Source organism: Callorhinchus milii, unplaced genomic scaffold (assembly GCF_018977255.1).
Source record: "Callorhinchus milii isolate IMCB2004 unplaced genomic scaffold, IMCB_Cmil_1.0 Scaffold13, whole genome shotgun sequence".
Lineage (NCBI taxonomy): Eukaryota > Metazoa > Chordata > Chondrichthyes > Chimaeriformes > Callorhinchidae > Callorhinchus > Callorhinchus milii.
Window position 1 is genome coordinate 10055195 of NW_024704754.1, and position 20879 is coordinate 10076073.

The window sequence follows — 20879 nt, forward strand, 5'->3', positions numbered from 1 at the left end:
CTGCTGAAGGTGGCCCAGGATTTCTAAACTTTTTCACATCTTTAAGGCTCCTTGCTCTTTAGGGGATAACCCAACCTGTTGTGAGGTTGAGAAAGTCAGGCAAAGATCTGAGATCAGTGTGAGATTGGACTGGACAGCAGAAATAGGACCTAACGTGCTATATATAACGTCTCATCTGAAGGATGGAGTCTCTGACAATGCAGCGCTTCCCCAGCAACATGTGGTGTTAAACTTCTGTTAATTCATACAGATTACTCTGTGACTGACTCATTGTTCCATCATGAAAACAGTGCCACGGCAGAACTAGTTTTATTCCATTACTCTAGTTTTGAGCCAGCCTCCCGCAACCTCATACAATGAAACACAGTAGAGATTGCAAAAGAAAGCTGGTATATTGCATTGGAGATTTCAACATACAGCAACACAAGTTAATAGAAAGCGAGCAGTACCTTGGCAGAAGTATAACATGGATCGCTTTATCAAAGGAGGAGAAACCAAAAGGCAAGTCGCTTCTGCAAGTTCCTTAGTTCCTAGAACGCAGCACAAGAATGCCATTGGTAGAGGATGGGCACCAGATTGCCTACCCTTCCTCCCTCCTGCAAGGCATGATGAGATCACAAGAGACAGTGTGCAAAAAAGAGACATTGGGAAGCAGAAAAAGGGTCTGTGATAAAAAGGTAGTACTTGACCCCGCAGGGTTATTGTAGTTCATTTGTTAGTGATCTCTGAGCAGGTTTGCGTTACGCATGTAATACAGGCATTAAAGTAACAAACAGATGTTAACAAACCTGTCAGACTTAACGATGAATAATGATGTCTTCACACAGATAGATTTCATCCTATTGTGAAAGACTACATTAGAAGGATTACATCAATTGACTGGCAAGATTAGGCAAGCACTTTGAAGCAGGGACCTTCTTCCAAAACACCCATCAGATCTGAGTGTTGACCATTTAGCCACTATTAAGAAAGAGAAGTCTGCCCTGGAGCACCACAGGTGTAAGGATGAGCCCGCAAGGTCTTACTTGAGGGAGAAAAATGCATTTGTGGCTTTTTGAAATACTTGGCATAGTTTTCAGTGGGTAAATCCTGCAAGTCTTAGAGAGAATGTTATTTTGCATCCAGCTGCAGGAAGGGATCATTCTGAAAATACCTGCAAATAATTGCATCTGCAATTGTATTCACGAAAGACAATTTATGTATGCAAAATGTTAATCATGTATCAGATGATCTGATACATCTACCTAACCAAACTGCACCTCTTTAGGACTCTGCGCTCACACTGCCCACTACAACCACTCACTTTTGGCAAACATATGGAGTGACATCTCTCAAGCGAGTGCTTGCCCGAAATGTCTGCCCACACTATCGACCCGGTCCTGCTCAAAATCCAACCATAGTAAAATCACAAAATCTTAACCACTGTACTTACACAATGAACAATGTAGTAAGTTTCACAAACATAAATCTGAAAACAATTTACATAGACATAGAAACAGGAGAAGGCTATTTAGCCCGTCGAGCCTGTTATGCCATTTTATACGATCATGTTAGATCTATCCCTCAAGTTCAGTTACCCGCCCTTGCGCCATATCCCTCAATACTCTGACTTAACAAATATTTATCTATCTCCGTCTTGAAAATATGATTAATGATCATCTAATCTAAGTATTTTAAATATGCAAAAATCCATTGTATTGACTTCTAACTAAAAAGGCAGATTATTTAGGAGTAACAAAGTACAATTGGCTGTTGTATAACAATGACTTGTTCCACTCCGCATCCTCTAATAGATTCTCCTCCTGCCCCAGCAGTCACGTGTCGCATTCCTCGGGGCTTCATCCTAAACATGAAAGACGCTCTTAGTGCACCTATCAGGAGAGGCTGAACAAGCTTTGACTCTTTTCTCTTGAAAAGAGAAGGGTGAGGGGTGACCTAAGAGAGGTCTTTAAAATGATGAAAGGTTTTGATAGGTATACATAGAGAAGATGTTTCCTCTTGTGGGGGAGACCAAACTCAGGTGCCATCAATATAAAATAGTCACCAATAAATCAAATAGGGAAGTCAGAAGAAACTTCTTTACCCAAAGAGTGGAGGGAAAGTGGAACTTGCTACTACAAGGAGTAGTTCAGGCGAATAACATAGATGCACTTACAGAGAAGTTAGATAAGTACATGAGGGAGAAAGGAATAGAAGGGTAGGCTTAGTTGAGGAAGGGCAGGAGGAGGCTCATGTGGAGCATAAATGCTGGCATAGACCAGTTGGACCGAATGGCCTGTTTCTGTGCTGTATATTCTATGTAATTCTATGTAAAAGTTGTTGTTGCTGATTCTTGAACTTGAAGATGATACTCCAAGGCAATGGCAACTTAATGCAATGAGAGGATTCTTGGCAGTGATAGCATGAGCTCATGACCTGGAGTTTGACACTTCAAATACTTACCCATTTGACTTATTATTTTAACCTATTACAATAGTCTCTAACAACTGTGGGACCTCAATACACTAGTAAGTGTAGGTGACACATTTGCCATCTTTATAAAACACGTCATAGAGTTATGCCAAAATATGCCACCCATCCACATAAAAAAGTGAGGTTTTATTTTCACACTTTGATTGCTGTTCATGTTCTGTGTATTAACATGTATTCCATGCATGAAAAATAAGATGCGAAAGATCAAGAGCGATTACAAACTAATAAAATAATTGCATTGCATATAGCACCTTATCAGGTCATAGAGACATCTCCAAGCACTTCACAGAATATACTGTAAAGTGGATTGTCTGTATATTGTGTGAGCAAAACATGACAGCCAATTACGCATAGCAGAGTTGTGGATTGGGTGACCAAATGATGAGAAGATTCAGTTGGCCAAATAGCCTAAATCGTGTGTCTGGATCTGAGTAACAAAGACTACGCTCAGTAAAGGCAACACAATGAAGGATGTATGGACTTCATTAGAGGAAGTCTAATGAATCTGTGGAGGAAATTTGTACAAGGACAAATGGTCTTTTACTTTATGGTCTTCTGAAAGTTTTTAATCTGGAGGGAGTCATATCCAGTGAAGAGGGATTAACAGATGGCAAAGTGTTTGGGTGTTTGTTTATTTATTCAGTGCTGGCTCGCTCTTTCGGTTCCCACAGTTCATAGAGGTTATATATCATGAGCAGCTTAATTCAAGCCTTGAGTTAAATTTGTAAAAACTCAGCATAACTCCTGAGGTTCCTCATCTAGGAAGCAATGAAAGGATAGGGTACAGTGGAGAAGCACAAGAGGTATCATGAGAGACCACTTAAGACATCAGAGTAATTTTAAAGTTCAGTTTCAGTTGGTGTTGAATGTGGATTTTAACAGAGAGCTACAGGATATTGGTTAGAGCACTCGCCACACAAGCGAAAGGAACTGGGTTTGATTCCCAGGCAGGGCGAAATGTTAGGCAAATTTCTTTATTCCTCTTGTCTCTGTTTACCTACCACAAGACTACTTGCACTTATATAGTGCCCTTCACACGCATCTTGGAGCACTTGCGTTAGGCTGCGTCTAACCCCGAGCTGGGGGAAAGGGAAGGGGGAGGTAACCATAAACACGATCGAAGAGGAAGATCTGTATGCGGGACTTGAAAGTGGGGAGGGGAGTGAAGGGGCAAGGCAGAGGCATTGATGGAGAGGGTTCCAGAGTTTTGGGGCATAGAGGCTGAAGGTACAGCCACTGATGGTGGAGCGGAGGGGACAAGGGACGAACAGGAGGCTGGAGCCAGCTGAGCGGGGGCAGCAGGTGGTGAAGTGCGGGATAAGCAGGTCGGATAGGTAGGGAAGTACAAGGGAATTAATTGATTTGAAAACAAGTGAGAGGACCTTGAAATCGATCCATTCAGTAATTGGGAGCCAGTGGAACCTGGCAAGGACTGATGAGATGTGCGACGGTTCTCAACACTTTATGTACCCCACAAAGTTTATTAACGCAAAGTATACTAGGTGGCCTCTATTTTCAGTCCTCTCTGTGTAAACGGAAATCCCTACTCTTGTGGAACTTCACTATTTAGAGCAACACGACGACAGATATTCTCAATTGACTTACTGTTCGTGCAATCAAGATGCTTTCCTCAGTGTCTTAGTTGCACTACCAGGTCACTGAGTCCAGTTTTGTGCATTACTGAGAAGATAAAACAGATTTTTATAAGCCATATGTCTTACTTACTCTAAGCCAGAGTGGTTCAACCTGCAGTGGCCGCATTCCCTATTTGAGAAAGGTCACCGGGCTGCATCCAGCGTGGATCAGCTGGTGGCCCACGGGCCGCATCCGGCCCAAGACCATTTCCAAAATTCCAACCCACTCCATCCCTCCTTCCCTCTCTCCCTGGTGAACGTCCTTCCAGTGCAGGAGCAGGCGGTTGGGAGGACGCAGCGCACAGAGCTTTTACTGCAATTTGTCAGGAAGGCAAGAGTGTCTCTTACCAACCGTGTCCTTAGCAACCAACCGCAAGCTCCTGCTGCTACAAACAGTGACCCGCGCTTGAGCGAGATGGGGGGCTGGGTGGGGGAGGTGGTGTGTGTGGAGAAAGAAAGATGGGGGGAGAGGAGAGATGTCTGTCTGTGTGTGTGTGTCAATAATGCAATAACCGATTGACGTAGAAACATGATTTATACCTCATCAGAAAGGTCTTGCATGGGGGAGAGAAGTCCTTCCAACAAGGAGCCCTCCCTACAGGAGTACCCCCAGCTGAGTATAAATAAAGACAAAATGTCTGTCTGTGTGTCTGTTTGTGTGTCAGTCTACATTCCATATTGGATCCTTTGGTTGCAAGCGAAGCTGCAACAGGTACAGCTAGTATATATAGATATATATATTATATACTAATAAAGACAAAATGTCTGTGTGTCTGTCCGCCAGGAACGCAATAACCAATTGACGTAGAGACATGATTTATAGCCCATTGAAAAGGTCTTGCAGGGGGAGCGTCTTGGACATATTTTCGGGGATCTCCTAACGCTGATGAGCTATATTAAAAAATACTTTAATTAAGCCCCCAAAAAGGTATCCATGGTATTCTGCAACAAAAATAGTGACAGAGGTCAAACACCCTTCTAGAGAGATATATCTATACAAATAAAGACGAAATGTCTGATTCTCTTTGTCTCTGTCTAACCGACATGATTTATACATCATCAGAAAGGTCTTGCATGGCAGAGTGTCATGGGGATCTCCGATCATGACCCAAACAAGCTCATCACACATGATGAACTGGGGGGAGGACTTAGAGTCCTTCCACTGAGTCCTCTCAACAGGAGTCCTCCCACAGAAGTCCTCCGAAAAGGATATGCATGCAAATATGTGAACAGGATGCTAACGAGTTCAATAGTACATTTTCTTAATCTTAAGGGATAAATATGCCTAAGAAGCGAAGATCAAGCCTTTCGAGGCAAATAAACATACCAGCCGAAAGAGAGAAGGCCGATTAAATAAAACTGGTTGCAAGCAGAGCTGCAATGGGTACAACTAGTTCTAAATAAAAGCAGTTTGTCAGATTTAAAACATAAACCTTCTTAAAGGGACAGACATTCCCAAACTTACGAGCTATAAATATAATATTTACAGAACTTATATTTATATATCTACAGGCTAGAGGGTGTACAGAAATAGAGTAACCGTGACAGATGGGAGTATGGAGTTAGTTTTGTGTGGGTGAGTATCCAGTGTGGTGGAGTTTTTAATTAGTTGAATTTTGTGTATGGTGGAGCTGGGGAGACCTGCCAGCCGGGAAGTGCCAAAGGCATTGTTAGATATCAAGAAAGGTCACCCAGCATTCTGTTTAGGTAAAATCTGTTAAGCCAAACTTTACTAGTTCTATAAACTTACACCATGAAGGGATTACAACAAAGCAATGCTACCGCGGGATGAGACGTTCAGCAGCCGAGGTTCAAATCTGTCTTGTCTGGTTATTCAAGCTTTCGATCTTCCATCAAGTCTTCACTTGTGCTGCCCCAATCTTTTCCTTCTTCCCGTTCTTTGTTCTTCCTGTCTTTATACTCTCATTCCACTCCCTCTATACCTTCCATCAATCTCTTGTCAATCATTTACAATCCGTTATTTGTATATCCACTCATTGGTCTTGCTTTTACAATCTGTTATTTTACATACCCTCTCTTACACCATTCAATGGTTGGTGAATATGTTACAATCCCTCATTAACATATCCAATCATATGTTTCCTTCAACCCTCTTTCTTTGTATTGACTCCATAATTATATGATCACATGTCCCATGACCTCCCACCCATTTTGACCCATTGTTAGTATGTTAATTTTGCACACCTTATGCTAACAGCGTGGATGAGGATTTTGACTGCTTTGGTTGTAAGGTACGAATGGAAGGGAGCAATGTGAAGGTGTGCAAGTTGATATTCAAAAAAAATTAAATAATGATTTGGTCACTCAATCCACGACTGTTTGTGGGAAACTGCTGTGTGCAATTGGCTGCCATGTTTCTCCCACAAAATATACATACAAAATATACTCTTAATTCACTTTAAAGTAAATTCTGTGAAGCACTTTGAGATGTCAGACATCAAGTCCTGGATTAGAGCTAACTTTCTACAATTGAACGTCAACAAGATAGAGGCCCTCCTGATTGGCTCCCGTCAGCACCTCCACACCTCAGGCACTGACAGCATCACCATCAAGGATGCACACTCCATCTTGCTAAGCCAGTCCGGGACCTTGACATCTTGTATGACCCTCAACTATCCTTTCTACCCCACATCCAAGCCATGACCCACTCTGCCTTCCCCCATCCCGCAACATCACCTGGCTCTACAACAACAACAACAACAAGATTCCATTTATAGAGCACCTTTCACGTCAGGAGGACGTCCCAAGGCGCTGTACAGTTGGGTCAGGACTCGAGCAGGGGGGAAATGGTCAGGGTGAGGGGAGGGAAGGGAGGGAGCGAGGAGGGGGGAAATGGTCAGGGTGAGGGGAGGGAAGGGAGGGAGCGAGGAGGGGGTAGAGAGTCGAGAGGGGAGCTGAAGGCTCGGTCAAAGAGAAAGGTCTTGAGACCGGCCTTGAAAGAGGAAAGGGAGGAGGCGGCGAAGGCACTGGGGGATAGAGTTCCAGAGCCTAGTGGCTGAGAGGCTGAAGGCCCGGCCCACGATGGTAGGGCGGTTGGGGCGGGGGATGTGGAGCAGACCGGAGCCAGAGGAACGGAGGGTACAGGCAGGTAGGTAGGGGGATAGTAGGTCGGAGAGGTAGGAGGGAGCAAGGCCGTGAATGGCCTTGTAGGTGAGGATGAGGATCTTGAATTCGATCCTCTGGGGGATGGGGAGCCAGTGGAGGCGAGCGAGGGTGGGAGTGATGTGGTCCCGAAGCCTGGTGCGGGACAGTACACGAGCTGCAGAGTTCTGAATGACCTGCAGCTTGTGGAGGGAGGTGCCGGGAAGGCCGGCGAGGAGAGAGTTCCCATAGTCCAGCCTTGAGGTGATAAAGACATGGACCAGAGTCTCAACCGCGTGAGGGGAGAGGTAGTGCCGTAGTCTGGCGACATTCCGGAGGTGATGGAAGGCGGTGCCAGTTGTGGCGCGGATATGAGGGAGAAAGGACAGCTCAGGGTCGAACAGAACCCGAGGTTCCTGACTGGCTTTGAGAGGTGGAGAGTGCAGCCTTGGATGCTGATGCTGTCAGCGCCTGAGGTGCGGAGGCGCTGACGTGAGCCAATCAGGAGGGCCTCAGTTTTACGCACGTTGAGCTGAAGAAAGTTGTCTCTCGTCCAGGACTCGATGTCGGACAGGCAGCTGTCAGGACATCGGTGGTCGTGGAGTTGAGGGTAGAGGAGGAAAGGTAGAGTTGGGTGTCATCCGCATACATGTGGAAGTTAATCCCATGTCTGCGGATGATGTCACCGAGGGGGAGCATATAGAGGGTGAAGAGGAGGGGACCGAGGACAGAGCCCTGAGGGACACCGCACGAGACAGTGCGGGGGCCGGAGGAAAAACCATTCGTGGAACAAAGTGAAGACGGTGGGAGAGGTACGACCTAAACCACTCAAGGACAGGGCCTTGAAGGTTGAGGTGGGAGGACAAGCGGTGGAGGAGGATAGCGTGGTCGACCGTATCGAATGCTGCCGATAGGTCGAGGAGGACGAGGAGGCAGAGGGAGCCCTGGTCACAGATGGTCAGGATGTCATTGGTGACCTTGACCAGGGCAGTTTCTGTGCTATGGGCAGCACGGAAACCCGACTGAAGGGGTTCGAATAATGAATGGGTGGAGAGGAAAGAGCGCAGCTGGGAGGCGACAACTCGTTCCAGGACCTTGGACAGGAAGGGGAGGTTGGAGATGGGCCGGTAGCTTGATAGCTGCGACGCATCAAGGGAGGGTTTTTTCAAGGTGGGAGTGATGGTGGCAGTTTTTAAGGGAATGGGAACAGAGCCAGAGGAGAGGGACAGGTTGACGATGTCTGTGATATGTGGGGCAAGGAGGTGGAGATAAGGAGTGGAGTGGGGATGGGGTCAAGGGAGCAGGTGGTGGGTTTCAGGGATAGGATGAGTTTGGTGACAGAGGGTGGGGAAACGGGTACGAAAGTGTGTAGGGGAGGATGGGTAGGAGTCGGAGTGTGGGAGGGAGGGGGTGGGGGGTGGGTGGATGTTGGAGGGGAAGTGACCGCGGAGCGAATTCCCTTGATTTTGGATTCAAGGAAATCCAGCATCTCCTCGCAGTGAAGGTTGGAGGAGATGACCTGCACGGGGTGGCAGGGGGGACGGAGGAGTCGGGATGTGGTAGAAAACAATAGCCTGGGGTTGTTCTTCGCCTCCAGGATTATCCTGGAGTAGAAGGACGACTTGGCTGAGGCTGGAGTGGAGCAGTAGATTTTGAGGAGGTCCAGCCAGATTTGTCGGTGGACCGTTAGGCCAGATTTGACACAGGTGCGTTCAGCGGCCTGCACCTGGCTCTTCAGTGAGCGGAGGTGGGTGGTGAACCAGGGGGAGGAGCGAGAGTAGGAGACAGTACGGGAGGTGATGGGGGCAAGAGTATCGAGTGTGGAGGAGAGGGTGTTGTGGAGGAGGGTGAGAGGAGAAGAGGGATCAGTGAGGGAGAAGAGGGGTCAGTGACTCTGCCACTAACTCACACCGCAGTCTGCCGAGACCCTTATACACACATTCATAACATCTAGGCTTCAATTCAAGATCGTCATCCTCACCTACAAGGCCATTCACAGCCTTGCTCCCTCCTACCTCTCCCACCTACTATCCCCCTACCTACCTGCCCGTACCCTCCGTTCCTCTGGCTCCGGTCTCCTCCACATCCCCCGCCCCAACCGCCCTACCATCGTGGGCCGGGCCTTCAGCCTCTACCCCCTCCTCACTCCCTCCCTTCCCTCCCCCTGACCATTTCCCGCCTGCTCGGGTCCTGACCCAACTGTCCAGCGCCTTGTGACGTCCTCCTGACGTGAAAGGCGCTCTATAAATGGAATCTTGTTGTTGTTGTAGGCTTCACTAGGCAAACTCCATGCTTGTTGGCCTCCCCAACTCCTCCATCCATAGGCTGCAGATCATTCAGAACTCTGCAGCCCATGTCCTCTCCTCCACCAGGCTCCATGACTCTATCACCCCCAACCTCACTTGACTCCACTGGTTTCCCATCACACAGAAGATACAGTTCAGGATCCTGGTCCTCACTTTCAAAGCCCTCCATGGCTTTGCTCCCCCCCAGCTCTGCGTCATAAGAACATAAGTTTGCTTTCCACCTTCCTGGCGGTCGTATGCACATATGTCCCAAACTACCTATGTACTAGATCTCATAATGTTATTTCCTAAAAGAAAACTTTCTAATCTGTGTTTGAAAGAATCAACACTTCCTGCTTCAACCATCTCCCTAGGGAGCCAGTTCCACAGGTTCACCATTCCCTCACTGAAATAGTGTTTACATAGATTCATTCTGAATTTACCCCCCTTCAATCGCAGGCCGTGTCCTTTGGTTTTACTATTCTGGACAAGTTGAAGCAAGCTGTCATGATCTATATTGTTTAGCCTCTTTAGAATCTTAAAGACTGCAATTAGGTAGCCTCTCAATCTTCTCTTTTCCAGTTTGATCATTCTCAGTTTACTTAGTCGCTCCTCATAGTCCAGTCCTTCCATTCCCTCAATCATTTTGGTTGCCCTCCTTTGTATCTTCTCAATTTCTCCAATATCCTTTTCGTACTGCGGCGACCAGAACTGTACACAGTACTCTCAGTACGGTCTCACCAAAGATTTATACAGTGGCAGGATTACCCCACTCTTTCAGATTGCTTTTGTTCTTTTGATACATCCCAACATCTGGTTTGCTTTACTTACTGCCACAGAGCATTGTTGCGAGGGCTTCAATATATTGTCAATATTATTTTCCTCTCATAGTCCCTTCCAGGATTTTTTGTCCTTGTGTAAAGTACTTTACATTTCTCCACATTGAATTTCATCTGCCACCGATCTGCCCAATTCCCAACTATGTTCAAATTCTCCTGTAACCTATTTTGTTCAGCTTCGCAATCTACCACCTTCATTAGTTTGGTGTCATCTGCAAACTTAGCCACTGTGCTTGTGACTCCTGATTCCAGATCATTTATAAAAATATTAAACAAAAGAGGTCCCAAAACAGACCCTTGGGGAAATCCACTGGTAACATTTTCGCAGTCTGATGACATTCCCTATACCACCACCTTCTGGGCTCTTCCAGTCAACCAATTGTGTATCCATTGTAATATACCTCCACTGATCCCACTTTCTTTACTTTCAGTACCAGCCTCTCAAGAGGAACTTGAATGGAGTCCTGTAGCTCAGTGGTTAGAGCACTCGCTTTGCAAGCGAGAGACCCGAGTTCAATTCCAGGCAGAGGGCGAAACTTTGGGCAAGTTTCCTTACTCCACACAGAGCTTAATAGTAATCCCTCCAAAACAAAAAACAATAATAAATTGGTCATTTTCAATCTACGACTGTTTGTGGGACATTGCTATGCACAATTGGCTGCCACGTTCGCCCACCAATATACAGTCAATTCACTTTACAGTATATTCTGTGAAGCGCTTTGGGACGTCTAGAAGACGTGAAAAGCGCCATATCAAATGCAAGGATTATTATTATTATTAACTGTATCAAAGGCCTTACTGAAATCAGATATACAACATCCACAGCCTTACCCTTATCAAGCTCCCTTGTCACAGTGTCAAAGAAAACCAGTAAATTAGATTGGCAAGACCTCCCCTTCGTGAACTATCATTTATTGGCTATCATTTATGATTTATTTGTTGTCCAGATGCTCCACAATGGACATTTTACCCACAATGGACATCAAACTTACTGGTCTGTAGTTTCCTGGGTCACTTTTGTCACCTTTCTTAAAAATAGGAGTAACATCTGCCTTTCTCCAGTTCCCCTGCACCTCTCCAGTATTAAGTGATTTTTGAAAGATTTGAGGCAGCATTTCTGCGACTTCCTCCTTTTATTCCTTAAGGATCCTTGAATGCAATTTATCCGGCCCCAGAGATTTATTTACCTTACATTTACAGCTGTTTGGCAATCATGCTGGTAGTGATATGAATAGTGTCGCAACTTTTCTCTGCAACATCGTTGAGTTCTCTTTCCAGATCAGATAGGTACCCATCTCCTCTTTGGTAAAGACTGATGCAACAAACTTATTTAGAACTATTATAGCCTGTGCAGCATTTTTGTCATCTTGTCTCCCAAACCCACCTTCAATGGTCCTATTCCATTTCTTGTTTTCTTTCTAGTCTTAATGTAAGTAAGTTTTATTATTATCCCTCACATCTCTTGCTATGTTCAATTCAAAGCTTTTCTTTGTGATTCTGATGCCTTTTTTGCAGTCCTGGCATTGCTTCTGGTATTGAGTACGACTTATTTCCATGCCATTTTCCTTCGAGGCCTTAAATGCTTTTTTTGTTTATGATTTGCTTTGTAGCCCCATCCAACCAGGCAGGAGTGCCTTTAAGCTTGGTACCTTTGCTTCACATTGTTCCATTGCCTTCATAATCACCTCCTTGAAGGAACTCCATAGGTCCTCTGCTCCCATTGCCATATGTAAGTAAGCTTGCCAGGCCAATTCCAACTAGACTTCTCAAGCACACAAAGTCTGTCCTCTTGAAATTTGGCAGTTTTCTTTGGTTTTTAGAACCTCACCAACTCTTATGATGTCAAATGTGACTTCATTGTGATCACTGTTGCTTAATACTTGTCGCATCTGGGGTGTCAGATCCTCAACCCGTGCACCCGGTAGGCAACTTACCATTCTATTTTCTGGGTCTGGTTCGCACAGAATGTGATCTGTTTCACCCACAAATATATGGTCAAATCACTTTACAGTATATTCTGTAAAGCACTTTGAGACGTCTAGAAGATGTGAAAAGTGCTATATCAAATGCAAGGATTATGCAAGGATTTCAAGATCCTCCTCTTCAACCGTGTCTTCAGTCACCCTCCTTCCCCCCTGCCCTCCACCCTCCCCGATCCCGACCCCCAGCTCGGGTCCGAAACACTGATTGTCCTGCGTTTTGGGATGTCGCCCCGACTGAAAGGCGCTATACAAATGTAATTTGGTTGTTGTTGTTGTCTCAATGATATTATAAGGCACTCTATCAAATACAAGAATTGTTACTATTATACTTTGGAGTTTATTGCAAGAGTTTGAGTCCTGGCTGAATGGTTAACTAATTTCATGATTGCAGACACATTATTGCCCTAAATATTCACAGCAACAGCAGCAGCAAGAATGCCGACTCACAGTGACTGCTGACATCAGTAACAGTGCAAGCGCTAATTTTCCAGTCAAAATATTTGTTGCAAATTGGTGTCTGGAAATGAGAGTCATTAAGATTCCTCTGGACCACATTATGGCAATTATTGCACAGCAGCAGCCCAAGAAGGGGGGGTGCTGAGAGACGATCGCTGTCTATCCAAGCAAACTGGACATGTCCGAATTCAGTTTATATATCAATGAGCAGAATGGATAGGGGCAAAACAGTTCGGATTTTCTTTCTGAGTTTTTTGGGGTAAAATTGAGTTTTATGATTAGGCTGATGCTGAGAAGTACAAGATGGCAGGTTGCTGTGACAGTTAGAAGGACAAAGATATTAATAATAATATTCCTTGCATTTCATATTGCACCTTATCACGTCTTTGAGATGTTTCAAAGGGCTTCACAGAATATACAGTAAAGTGAATTGACTGTATATTTTGAGGACAAAATGCAGCAACCAATTACGCGCAGCAGTGTTTCACAAAGAGTTGTGGATTGAAGTGAACAATTTTTTTTTGGAAGGAATTATTACCCTCGGAAAAGCGATTTGCCTATCGACTAATAGACGGGTTCCTACTTACTGCTAGGTAAACAGAGGTGTGTGGAGTAAGTAAACTTGTCTAACATTTCACCCTGCCAGAAATTAAACCCAGTCTCTCACTTGTGAGGTGAGTGCTCTAACCACTGAGCTACATACAGGATGATATTGATAAGATGTAAGTTGACCCTGAAGATCACTCACTCTCAGGCTTCCATAGCCCAGCTATGCTGAGCAGAGGCTTGCTTCTTCCTTCTTGTAAAAGCAGGAGAATCAGAGAAAGTATCATCTCAGGCTTCATTTCTGTATCTTTGTGTAGCCAATTTTGGATTGGACAGGAGGACATTGCCTCATTGCTTTCTGACAATGTTTGACCCTGAGAGATCTAGAGTGAGGAAGAGAATATCTTTATGAAGTTCCCAATCACCAAGTGTAGTACTAAGCCATACAGACCAGAAGATTGCAGGTTCAGTTCAGCACTTGGGATGCTACAATTGCCCTTAGCAAACCCTAAGTTAAGGAGAGAAATCTGCCAGGAATCTGACTCCTGATCACTATTCATGCCTTCAGGTGTGAAGGTACATGTGGGAATATCAGTTGAGGACATGATCAGGCTTGGCTGCAATGTCCCACGAGTCAAACAGTCTGTCAGCACTATATCTATATCTGGGCTTACACATCAAGAACTTTCACTGGGGTGGGATACCAGTGTCAGCCAGCAGTGGTGCAATAAGATCCCAGCACGTATCAGCACCTTCACGAAAATAAGAGGTGGAGAATGTTAGCTTGATTTTCTTTATTAAAAAAAGTTATAGTTTAGTGTGTTCTGTGGAACAAATGCATTTCCTCTTTACACGGAGGATAGGGACTACTCACTACCTATTTGTTGAGTAAGGAAACAAAAACGGCTTGTTTCTAAGTGTCTATGAGAGAGGGATGGATGCATGTTCTTTCAAATACTGTTGGTAACGTTTCTGATTCATTCTATAGTGTTGCCGCACTTCAGTTTCAAGTCAATTGTTTCTTCTTTTCCCCTTGTGCTAGAGCTGGTAGTTTTTGCTTCTTTTACAAAAGCCTGACTAATTAAGTTGTATTTTGTCTCGGCATCTGCAATCAAAATGCAGGTAATTATTCATCGGATTCAATTTCACAGCTCTTCAAATGCATTTATCTCATAACAGAACCATAATTAGCAGATCATGGGCATATGGGATGGAAGAGTGTCAAAGCCACAAGCCCTCGCTTGAATTTATACACCATCTGTCTACAATATAGCGCAAAATGTAATTGCTAATCCATCTCTGAACTAATGTTCTCATTATCCCACCACGAGACAGTGCAATCATCACAACAAGTGTAAAATTTGTACTAAAATGCTAGCTGGAGTTGTAATGGGCTAGAAAATCTGTCTACTGTGAAAGGCAATTCACACTCCCAGTTAAATACTTATTTTTGTTTCATTTCTGTTCCACTGCCTCTACTTTCCTTGCAGAATTTCCTTCAACAAAGTTGGACTCTTGAATTTAATGTTATGGGTTAGGGAGAGGGTTGACCATCAAATTAATTAGGGTTTATGGCTTGCATTGAGACAATAAAGAGTAAACAGTTGTGAGAATGGAGTTAAAGGAATATTTGTATGTCCATCAAGTGTGGAGACAATAACGTCAGGTCCATGCTGGCTCCACCACAACATCAAAGTAACACAGTTCAGCATTACTTTCCCAAAAGGTGTGGTTGTGCGATTCTACATAGTGACTTATAGGTGACCAGAGCCTCATTTCCTGTATTTGATATTCAATAGTTTGCCAAAATTCAAGGATTGAGCTTACCAATGAAAAACGGCTCCTTGAGCAAGAGTAACTGGTACAAATTGAACCCCGTAAAAGAAAAAAAAGTGAATCATCTTTAAGAGAGGACAAAGGGGAAAAATTGGGCAGAAAAGAGATTATATAAAAACTAAAGACAATAACAGGTTACTGGCAAAATTACATTCCCATGTCACAAAACAGCTCAACCCAAAAACAGGTTTGATTTTCGAGACTCCTAGATGATGGGAATAAGGAAATGTTATTTTGCTGAAGCAAAAAAAATCAGAATAACTACGTTATCATTTTCTTTATTCGCTACACATATCTACAACAACAACAAAATTACATTTATAGAGCGCCTTTCACGTCAGGAGGACGTCCCAAAGGGCCGAACAGTCAGATGTCGGGGCCCGAGCATGGGGGAGGGGTGGGTGTAGGGGTGAAGGAAGGCAGAGAGGTGGGAGGGAAACCAAAGGCCCGGTCGAAGAGAAGGGTCTTGAGACCGGCCTTGAAGGAGGCGAGGGAGGAAGCGAGGCCAAGGGACCATGGGATGGAGTTCCAGAGTGTGGGGGCAGAGAGGCTGAAAGCCCGGCCACCGATGGTAAGGCAGGTCAGGTGGGAGACATGGAGCAGGCCGGAGCCTGATGAGCGGAGGGAGTAGGCAGGTTGGTAGGGAGTCAGCAGGTCAGAGAGGTAGGAGGGGGCAAGGCCATGGATGGCCTTAAAGGTGAGGACAGTTTGTTAAGCAGTGGGAATTAAAGTGACTAAAGGTGGCAGCAATACGGAGCTAAGTTGCTGCCAGATTTGCTGGCGTTGGTTTTAATTGGGATGCTGAAATAGGGCAACTGACTGTTTAATGACAAGAACAAAGAAAGTAATGTTGTGAAACATGGCCTCAAGCACTGATTCACATTCAATAGCATATCTCACTGCTTTGGTGGCAGTTTCATAATGGATAATTCACTATGATCGTATTATCTAGAACTGGTTTGCTAGATTAAAAACTTCACTTGAAAAGCCACTCACTCCTTATCTGATCCTTAGCAATAGTCAGGTCTATCCAAAAGCAGACGGAACACAGGAACACAGATTCAAGCCTGATTGTGCAAATTACCTGCCACACTTATTAACTGGAGAACAGAGCACTGATTCATTACAGACATGATTTATCCATCCCAACTGGGATATTGGATTAACTGAAAAACGCGCTCTATTTTTCAACTGCTCTTTGTGTCATCGGGGTTCCTTTTAAGGTCTCCTTCTCCCTTCAGTTAAATTTGAAGATAAGCCACCTGAGACATGAACAAGCAGTTAAAGTGCAAAAACAATCAGGTAGGCAATATGTGACATGCACATATGTGTGTGAGAGGGGGGGAAAGAACATACCCGCATTTTAACCTGTTCATGATCAAGTAACATTGCCACATTCATCACACTATACAGATTATTTGACACAATCAAGGATGTTTAAATAAATAAAAACAAAACTCTAGTGTAGTCCTGTAGCTCAGTGGTTAGAGCACTCGCTTTGCAAGCGAGAGACCTGAGTTCAATTCCAGGCAGAGGGCGAAACCTTGGGCAAGTTTCCTTACTCCACACAGAGCCTAATAATAATCCCTCCAAAACCAAAAACAATAATAAATTGGTCATTTTCAATCTACGACTGTTTGTGGGACATTGCTGTGCGCAATTGGCTGCCGCCTTCGCCCACAAATATACAGTCAATTCACTTTACAGTGTGTTCTGTGAAGCATTTTGAGACGTCCTCCCGACGTGAAAAGCGCTATATCAAATACAAGGATTATTATTAGTAGTAGTAGTTACAAGAGCTTCAATCTGCACAATGTGTTTTAGTGCAAATTAAAACTCAATCATAATTCAAAGAACAACAAATCGCATTTTTATAGTGCCTTTCACGTTGGGAGGACATGTCAAATTTCTGGACAGTGAAAGATTTGCACTCAAAGTGGGGGTTGGAATCGAGAGGTGGAAGTCAAGGGGGTTGGGGATGGGAAGGCACTGTTGAAGAGGAAGGTCTTGAGACGGGCCTTAAAAGAGACAAAAGCCTTAAAAGAGGTGAGGTGGAGGAAGAAACAAAAGTTTGTTCCTTTTACCATCACAATAAAAAAAATTCCATGAAGAAAGGCGAATGTTAGTTACCATTGAAATGACAACTCTCACAGAACTTTTCTGTGACTACATGCCAAACCCAAGAACATAAGAATTTGCTAGGCGAAAGAAGACCAAGGTCCATCCTGGCAGTCGCTTGACATATTGTGTCCCAAACTATATATTGTATCCTGAAATATTATTTTCTAGCAGAAATCTATCTAATTTGTTCTTGAAACAACATTTTCTCCTTCCATTGTCTCCCTGGGGAGCCTGTACCATAAATTTACTACTTGCTCACTGAAGCAGTGTTTCTGCAGACTGGTTCTGAATTTACCCCCCTTCAATCGCAGGCCATTTCCTCTGGTTCTACTGTTCAGTACAAGATAAAACAGCTTATCATGGTCTACATTATTCCCTTCAGAATCTTAAAGACTGTAATCATATCGCCCCTCAACTTTCTCTTCAGTGTGAACATGCCCATACATTCTGGTGCTTCCTCTGGTCCTTACCTGTTATCTTTCCTGCCTTGTTCAGCCACATGTCTATGCCTGCTTCTTTTCACTCACAAATTCCCTGATTAGCACATCTAGATTGATTAAATGTTTCTTACAAACCCCAAACTACATGCATTAAATAACAGCCTAGATTCACATCTTCAAGCTGCTATCATGCTGGGAACTAAACACTACTGGTATAACAGTTACGCTGTAATTCTCTTTTTATCACATCAGTATCTTCCTAAACGGGCGAGCAACACAAATAACAGGAAATGAGACATGGTCTAAACCGGTGGTGGGGAGGGGGGGGTACAAACTCTTGGCTACCGTGGGCCAGATTCCCTATTTGGGAAAGGTCCACAGGCAGCATAAGCCATGTGGTCCAACTGGCCCTCGGGCTTCTTCCGGCACAGCAGGTAATTTTATTTAGTAAGACCATTACCAACTTTTACTCCCTCCCTCCCTGGTGAACGTCCTCCCATTGCAGTGACAGAAGATGGCGGTTGGGGGCATGCAGTGTGGAGTGAAAATAATACTGGCTGTTACTGTCAGGAAGGCAAACGAGAGGGGGGGGGGCTGTTGCATGCACGAGAAAGAGGAGGGAGAGGGGTGCGCAAGAGAGAGAGGAGGTTGCGAGAGAGAGAGAGAGGAGGGAGGGGGTCGTGCGCAAGAGAGAGAGAAGGGAGGGGGTTGCGCGTGAGAGAGAGGAGGGAGGGGGTCGTGCGAGAGAGAGAGGGAGGGGGTCGTGCGCGCGTGAGAGAGAGAGAGGTCGCGTGCGCGAGAGAGAGAAACAGGAGGGAGAGGGTCGTGCGCGTGCGAGAGAGAGAGAGAGAGGGGGGAGTGGGTCGCGCGAGAGAGAGAGGAGTGAGGGGTTCACAAGAGAGAGGAGGAAGGGGGGCGCGCGCGAGAGAGAGAGAGAGGAGGGAGGGGGTCGCACGCGCGAGAGAGAGGAGGACGCACGCGAGAGAGGGAGGGGGTCGTGCACGCGCGAGAGAGAAGAGAGGGTCCCGCGAGAGAGAGGGAGGGGGAGGCGGGCGAGAGGGAGGGAGGGGATGGCGGGCGAGAGGGAGGGAGGGGGTGGCGGGCGAGAGGGAGGGGAGGAGCCAGAGCGAAACGGGGGGAGGGAGAGGAGCCAGAGCGAAACGGGGGGAGGGGAGGAGCCAGAGCGAAACGGGGGAGGGGGGGGAGCCAGAGCGAAACGGGGGGGGGGGGAGCCAGAGCGAAACGGGGGGGGGGGGGAGCCAGAGCGAAACGGGGGGGGGGGGAGCCAAAGCGAAACGAGCCGAGGGGGCCGGGCGGGGCAGCGAGGCCGGGCGGGCAGCCGAGGGGGCCGCGGCGGGCAGCCGAGGGGCCGGGCGGGCAGCCGAGGGGGCCGGGCGGGGCAGCCGAGGGGGCCGGGCGGGGCAGCCGAGGGGGCCGGGCGGGGCAGCCGAGGGGGCCGGGCGGGGCAGCCGAGGGGGCCGGGCGGGGCAGCGAGGGGCCGGCGGGGCAGCCGAGGGCGGGCGGGGCAGCCGAGGCCGGGGCACCGGGCGCGGGCAGCCGAGGGGCCGGGCGGGCAGCCGGGGCCGGCGGGCAGCCGAGGGCCGGGCGGGCGCCGAGCCGGCGGGCAGCGGGGGGCAGCCGAGGGCCGGGCGGGCAGCCGAGGGCGCGGCGGGGCAGCCGCCAGGGGGCGCCGGGCAGCCGAGGGGCCGGGCGGGGCAGCCGAGGGGGCCGGGCGGGGCAGCCGAGGGGGCCGGGCGGGGCAGCGGGGGTCGAGGGAGTGATTGAGACATGCACTCTCTCACACACTCTCTCCCCCATTCATCTCAATCCCTCCCTCCCAACAAGGATATGTGGCAATTACTTACTGCAGTGGTAGGAGCCGGCGGTTGCAAACGACGTGGTTGGTAAGAGACTCACTTACCTTCCTGACAGTAATGGACTGTATTATTTCCACTTTCCGTTCTATGTCTCCGCAAAAATGCCGGCTCCTGTCGCTGCCCTGGGAGGACGTTCACCAGGGAGGGAGGGAGCGGAAGTCTCAATGTTGGAATGTTTGTCTCAGGTCGTATAAAGGCCGGGCCATGGTGGTCTAAACCAATACACAGTATCAAACACTTCTCAAAAAGCTAAATGGTGAACTTTACCACGTTCACAAAACTTTGGCAAACTGATGATGGTGATCGAGGTGTTAATACAGAGCCTATTGGTTATGGAAGATTTTCAAAGAAATTGCAGACATCACATTGCTATAACAACTGGAACGTAGCAAGTACATCTCAAAGCACACAACTGGGTAAAAAGTAAGAGACCATCCCTGAAGTTCTAGCACCTTTTGAGCTTCCAACTTGCTAATTTGCTAAGAGCTAAGAGTGCAGCTACAAGGAAGATCTACCTAGTCACTGAGTGTAATGTGTACTTGTGTGGAAGGAGGGAGAAATGCAACCAGATTCTCATCATTAAAATCAATGAACTCACAATGGCAGGTCTGACTGATGGTATCAAGTCATGATTCACCCCATACTTGATAGATGCTACCTTTTCCTTGAACTTATTGAACACAGACTGAGGTCCTGCCTTTGAGAGCTCGTAGGAGCTAGCAGTCATGTTGTCCCGCAGAAATTGGAATGTGAGTTGCAACTGGCCTCTGTTCTTCACTGCCTTATTTGGTTTTGAGATGAGGCTATACCATCTATCAAAGAGAAAGCATAAAGAAAATCTGAATCTATTGCATAAAGTTCTCAATATTTCAATATACAGGTAGTATGAATTCAAAGAAAATGGAAAAGCGTAACTGAGTAATTCGTAGAAAATGAGACCACACTCACACATACACCAACCCTCACATTTTGTACCATATATTAATTACATGCTACACTCCACAGAGCCATTGGAATTCTGGTTGGTCTTACCAATCAATTAATGTTCCACATCATCTTCAAAAGGTACTTTATGCTTCCAGATTAAGAACGTCAATTCTTCAAAATGGCAGTGGTGGTTGTGTCTGAACTCTGCCCCTCAGACTTCTCTGCCTCAGAAAGGCCACAAGGGTCAACCGTACACCCACAGCCAACTTGCTAATCCCGGTTTGTAAACCACAGAACCATCCAACTGATCTAAATATGATTTTTTAAAAGATCCTTCAAATGCAGCCTTCTACAATGGATTT

General features: G+C 46.2%; 1 protein-coding gene across 1 annotated transcript in view; it reads right to left on the minus strand.

Moving 5' to 3' along the window:
- Positions 1–20016: 20016 nt before the first annotated feature.
- The window catches only part of LOC103189464 (rab11 family-interacting protein 2-like), a 1585-nt gene continuing 722 nt past the window's right edge, over positions 20017–20879 (minus strand). Inside the window, exon 2 of the mRNA XM_007909876.1 lies at positions 20017–20402. Coding sequence (XP_007908067.1) covers positions 20102–20402 — 301 coding nt within the window. The 3' untranslated portion in view covers positions 20017–20101. The remainder of the gene's footprint in view (positions 20403–20879) is intronic.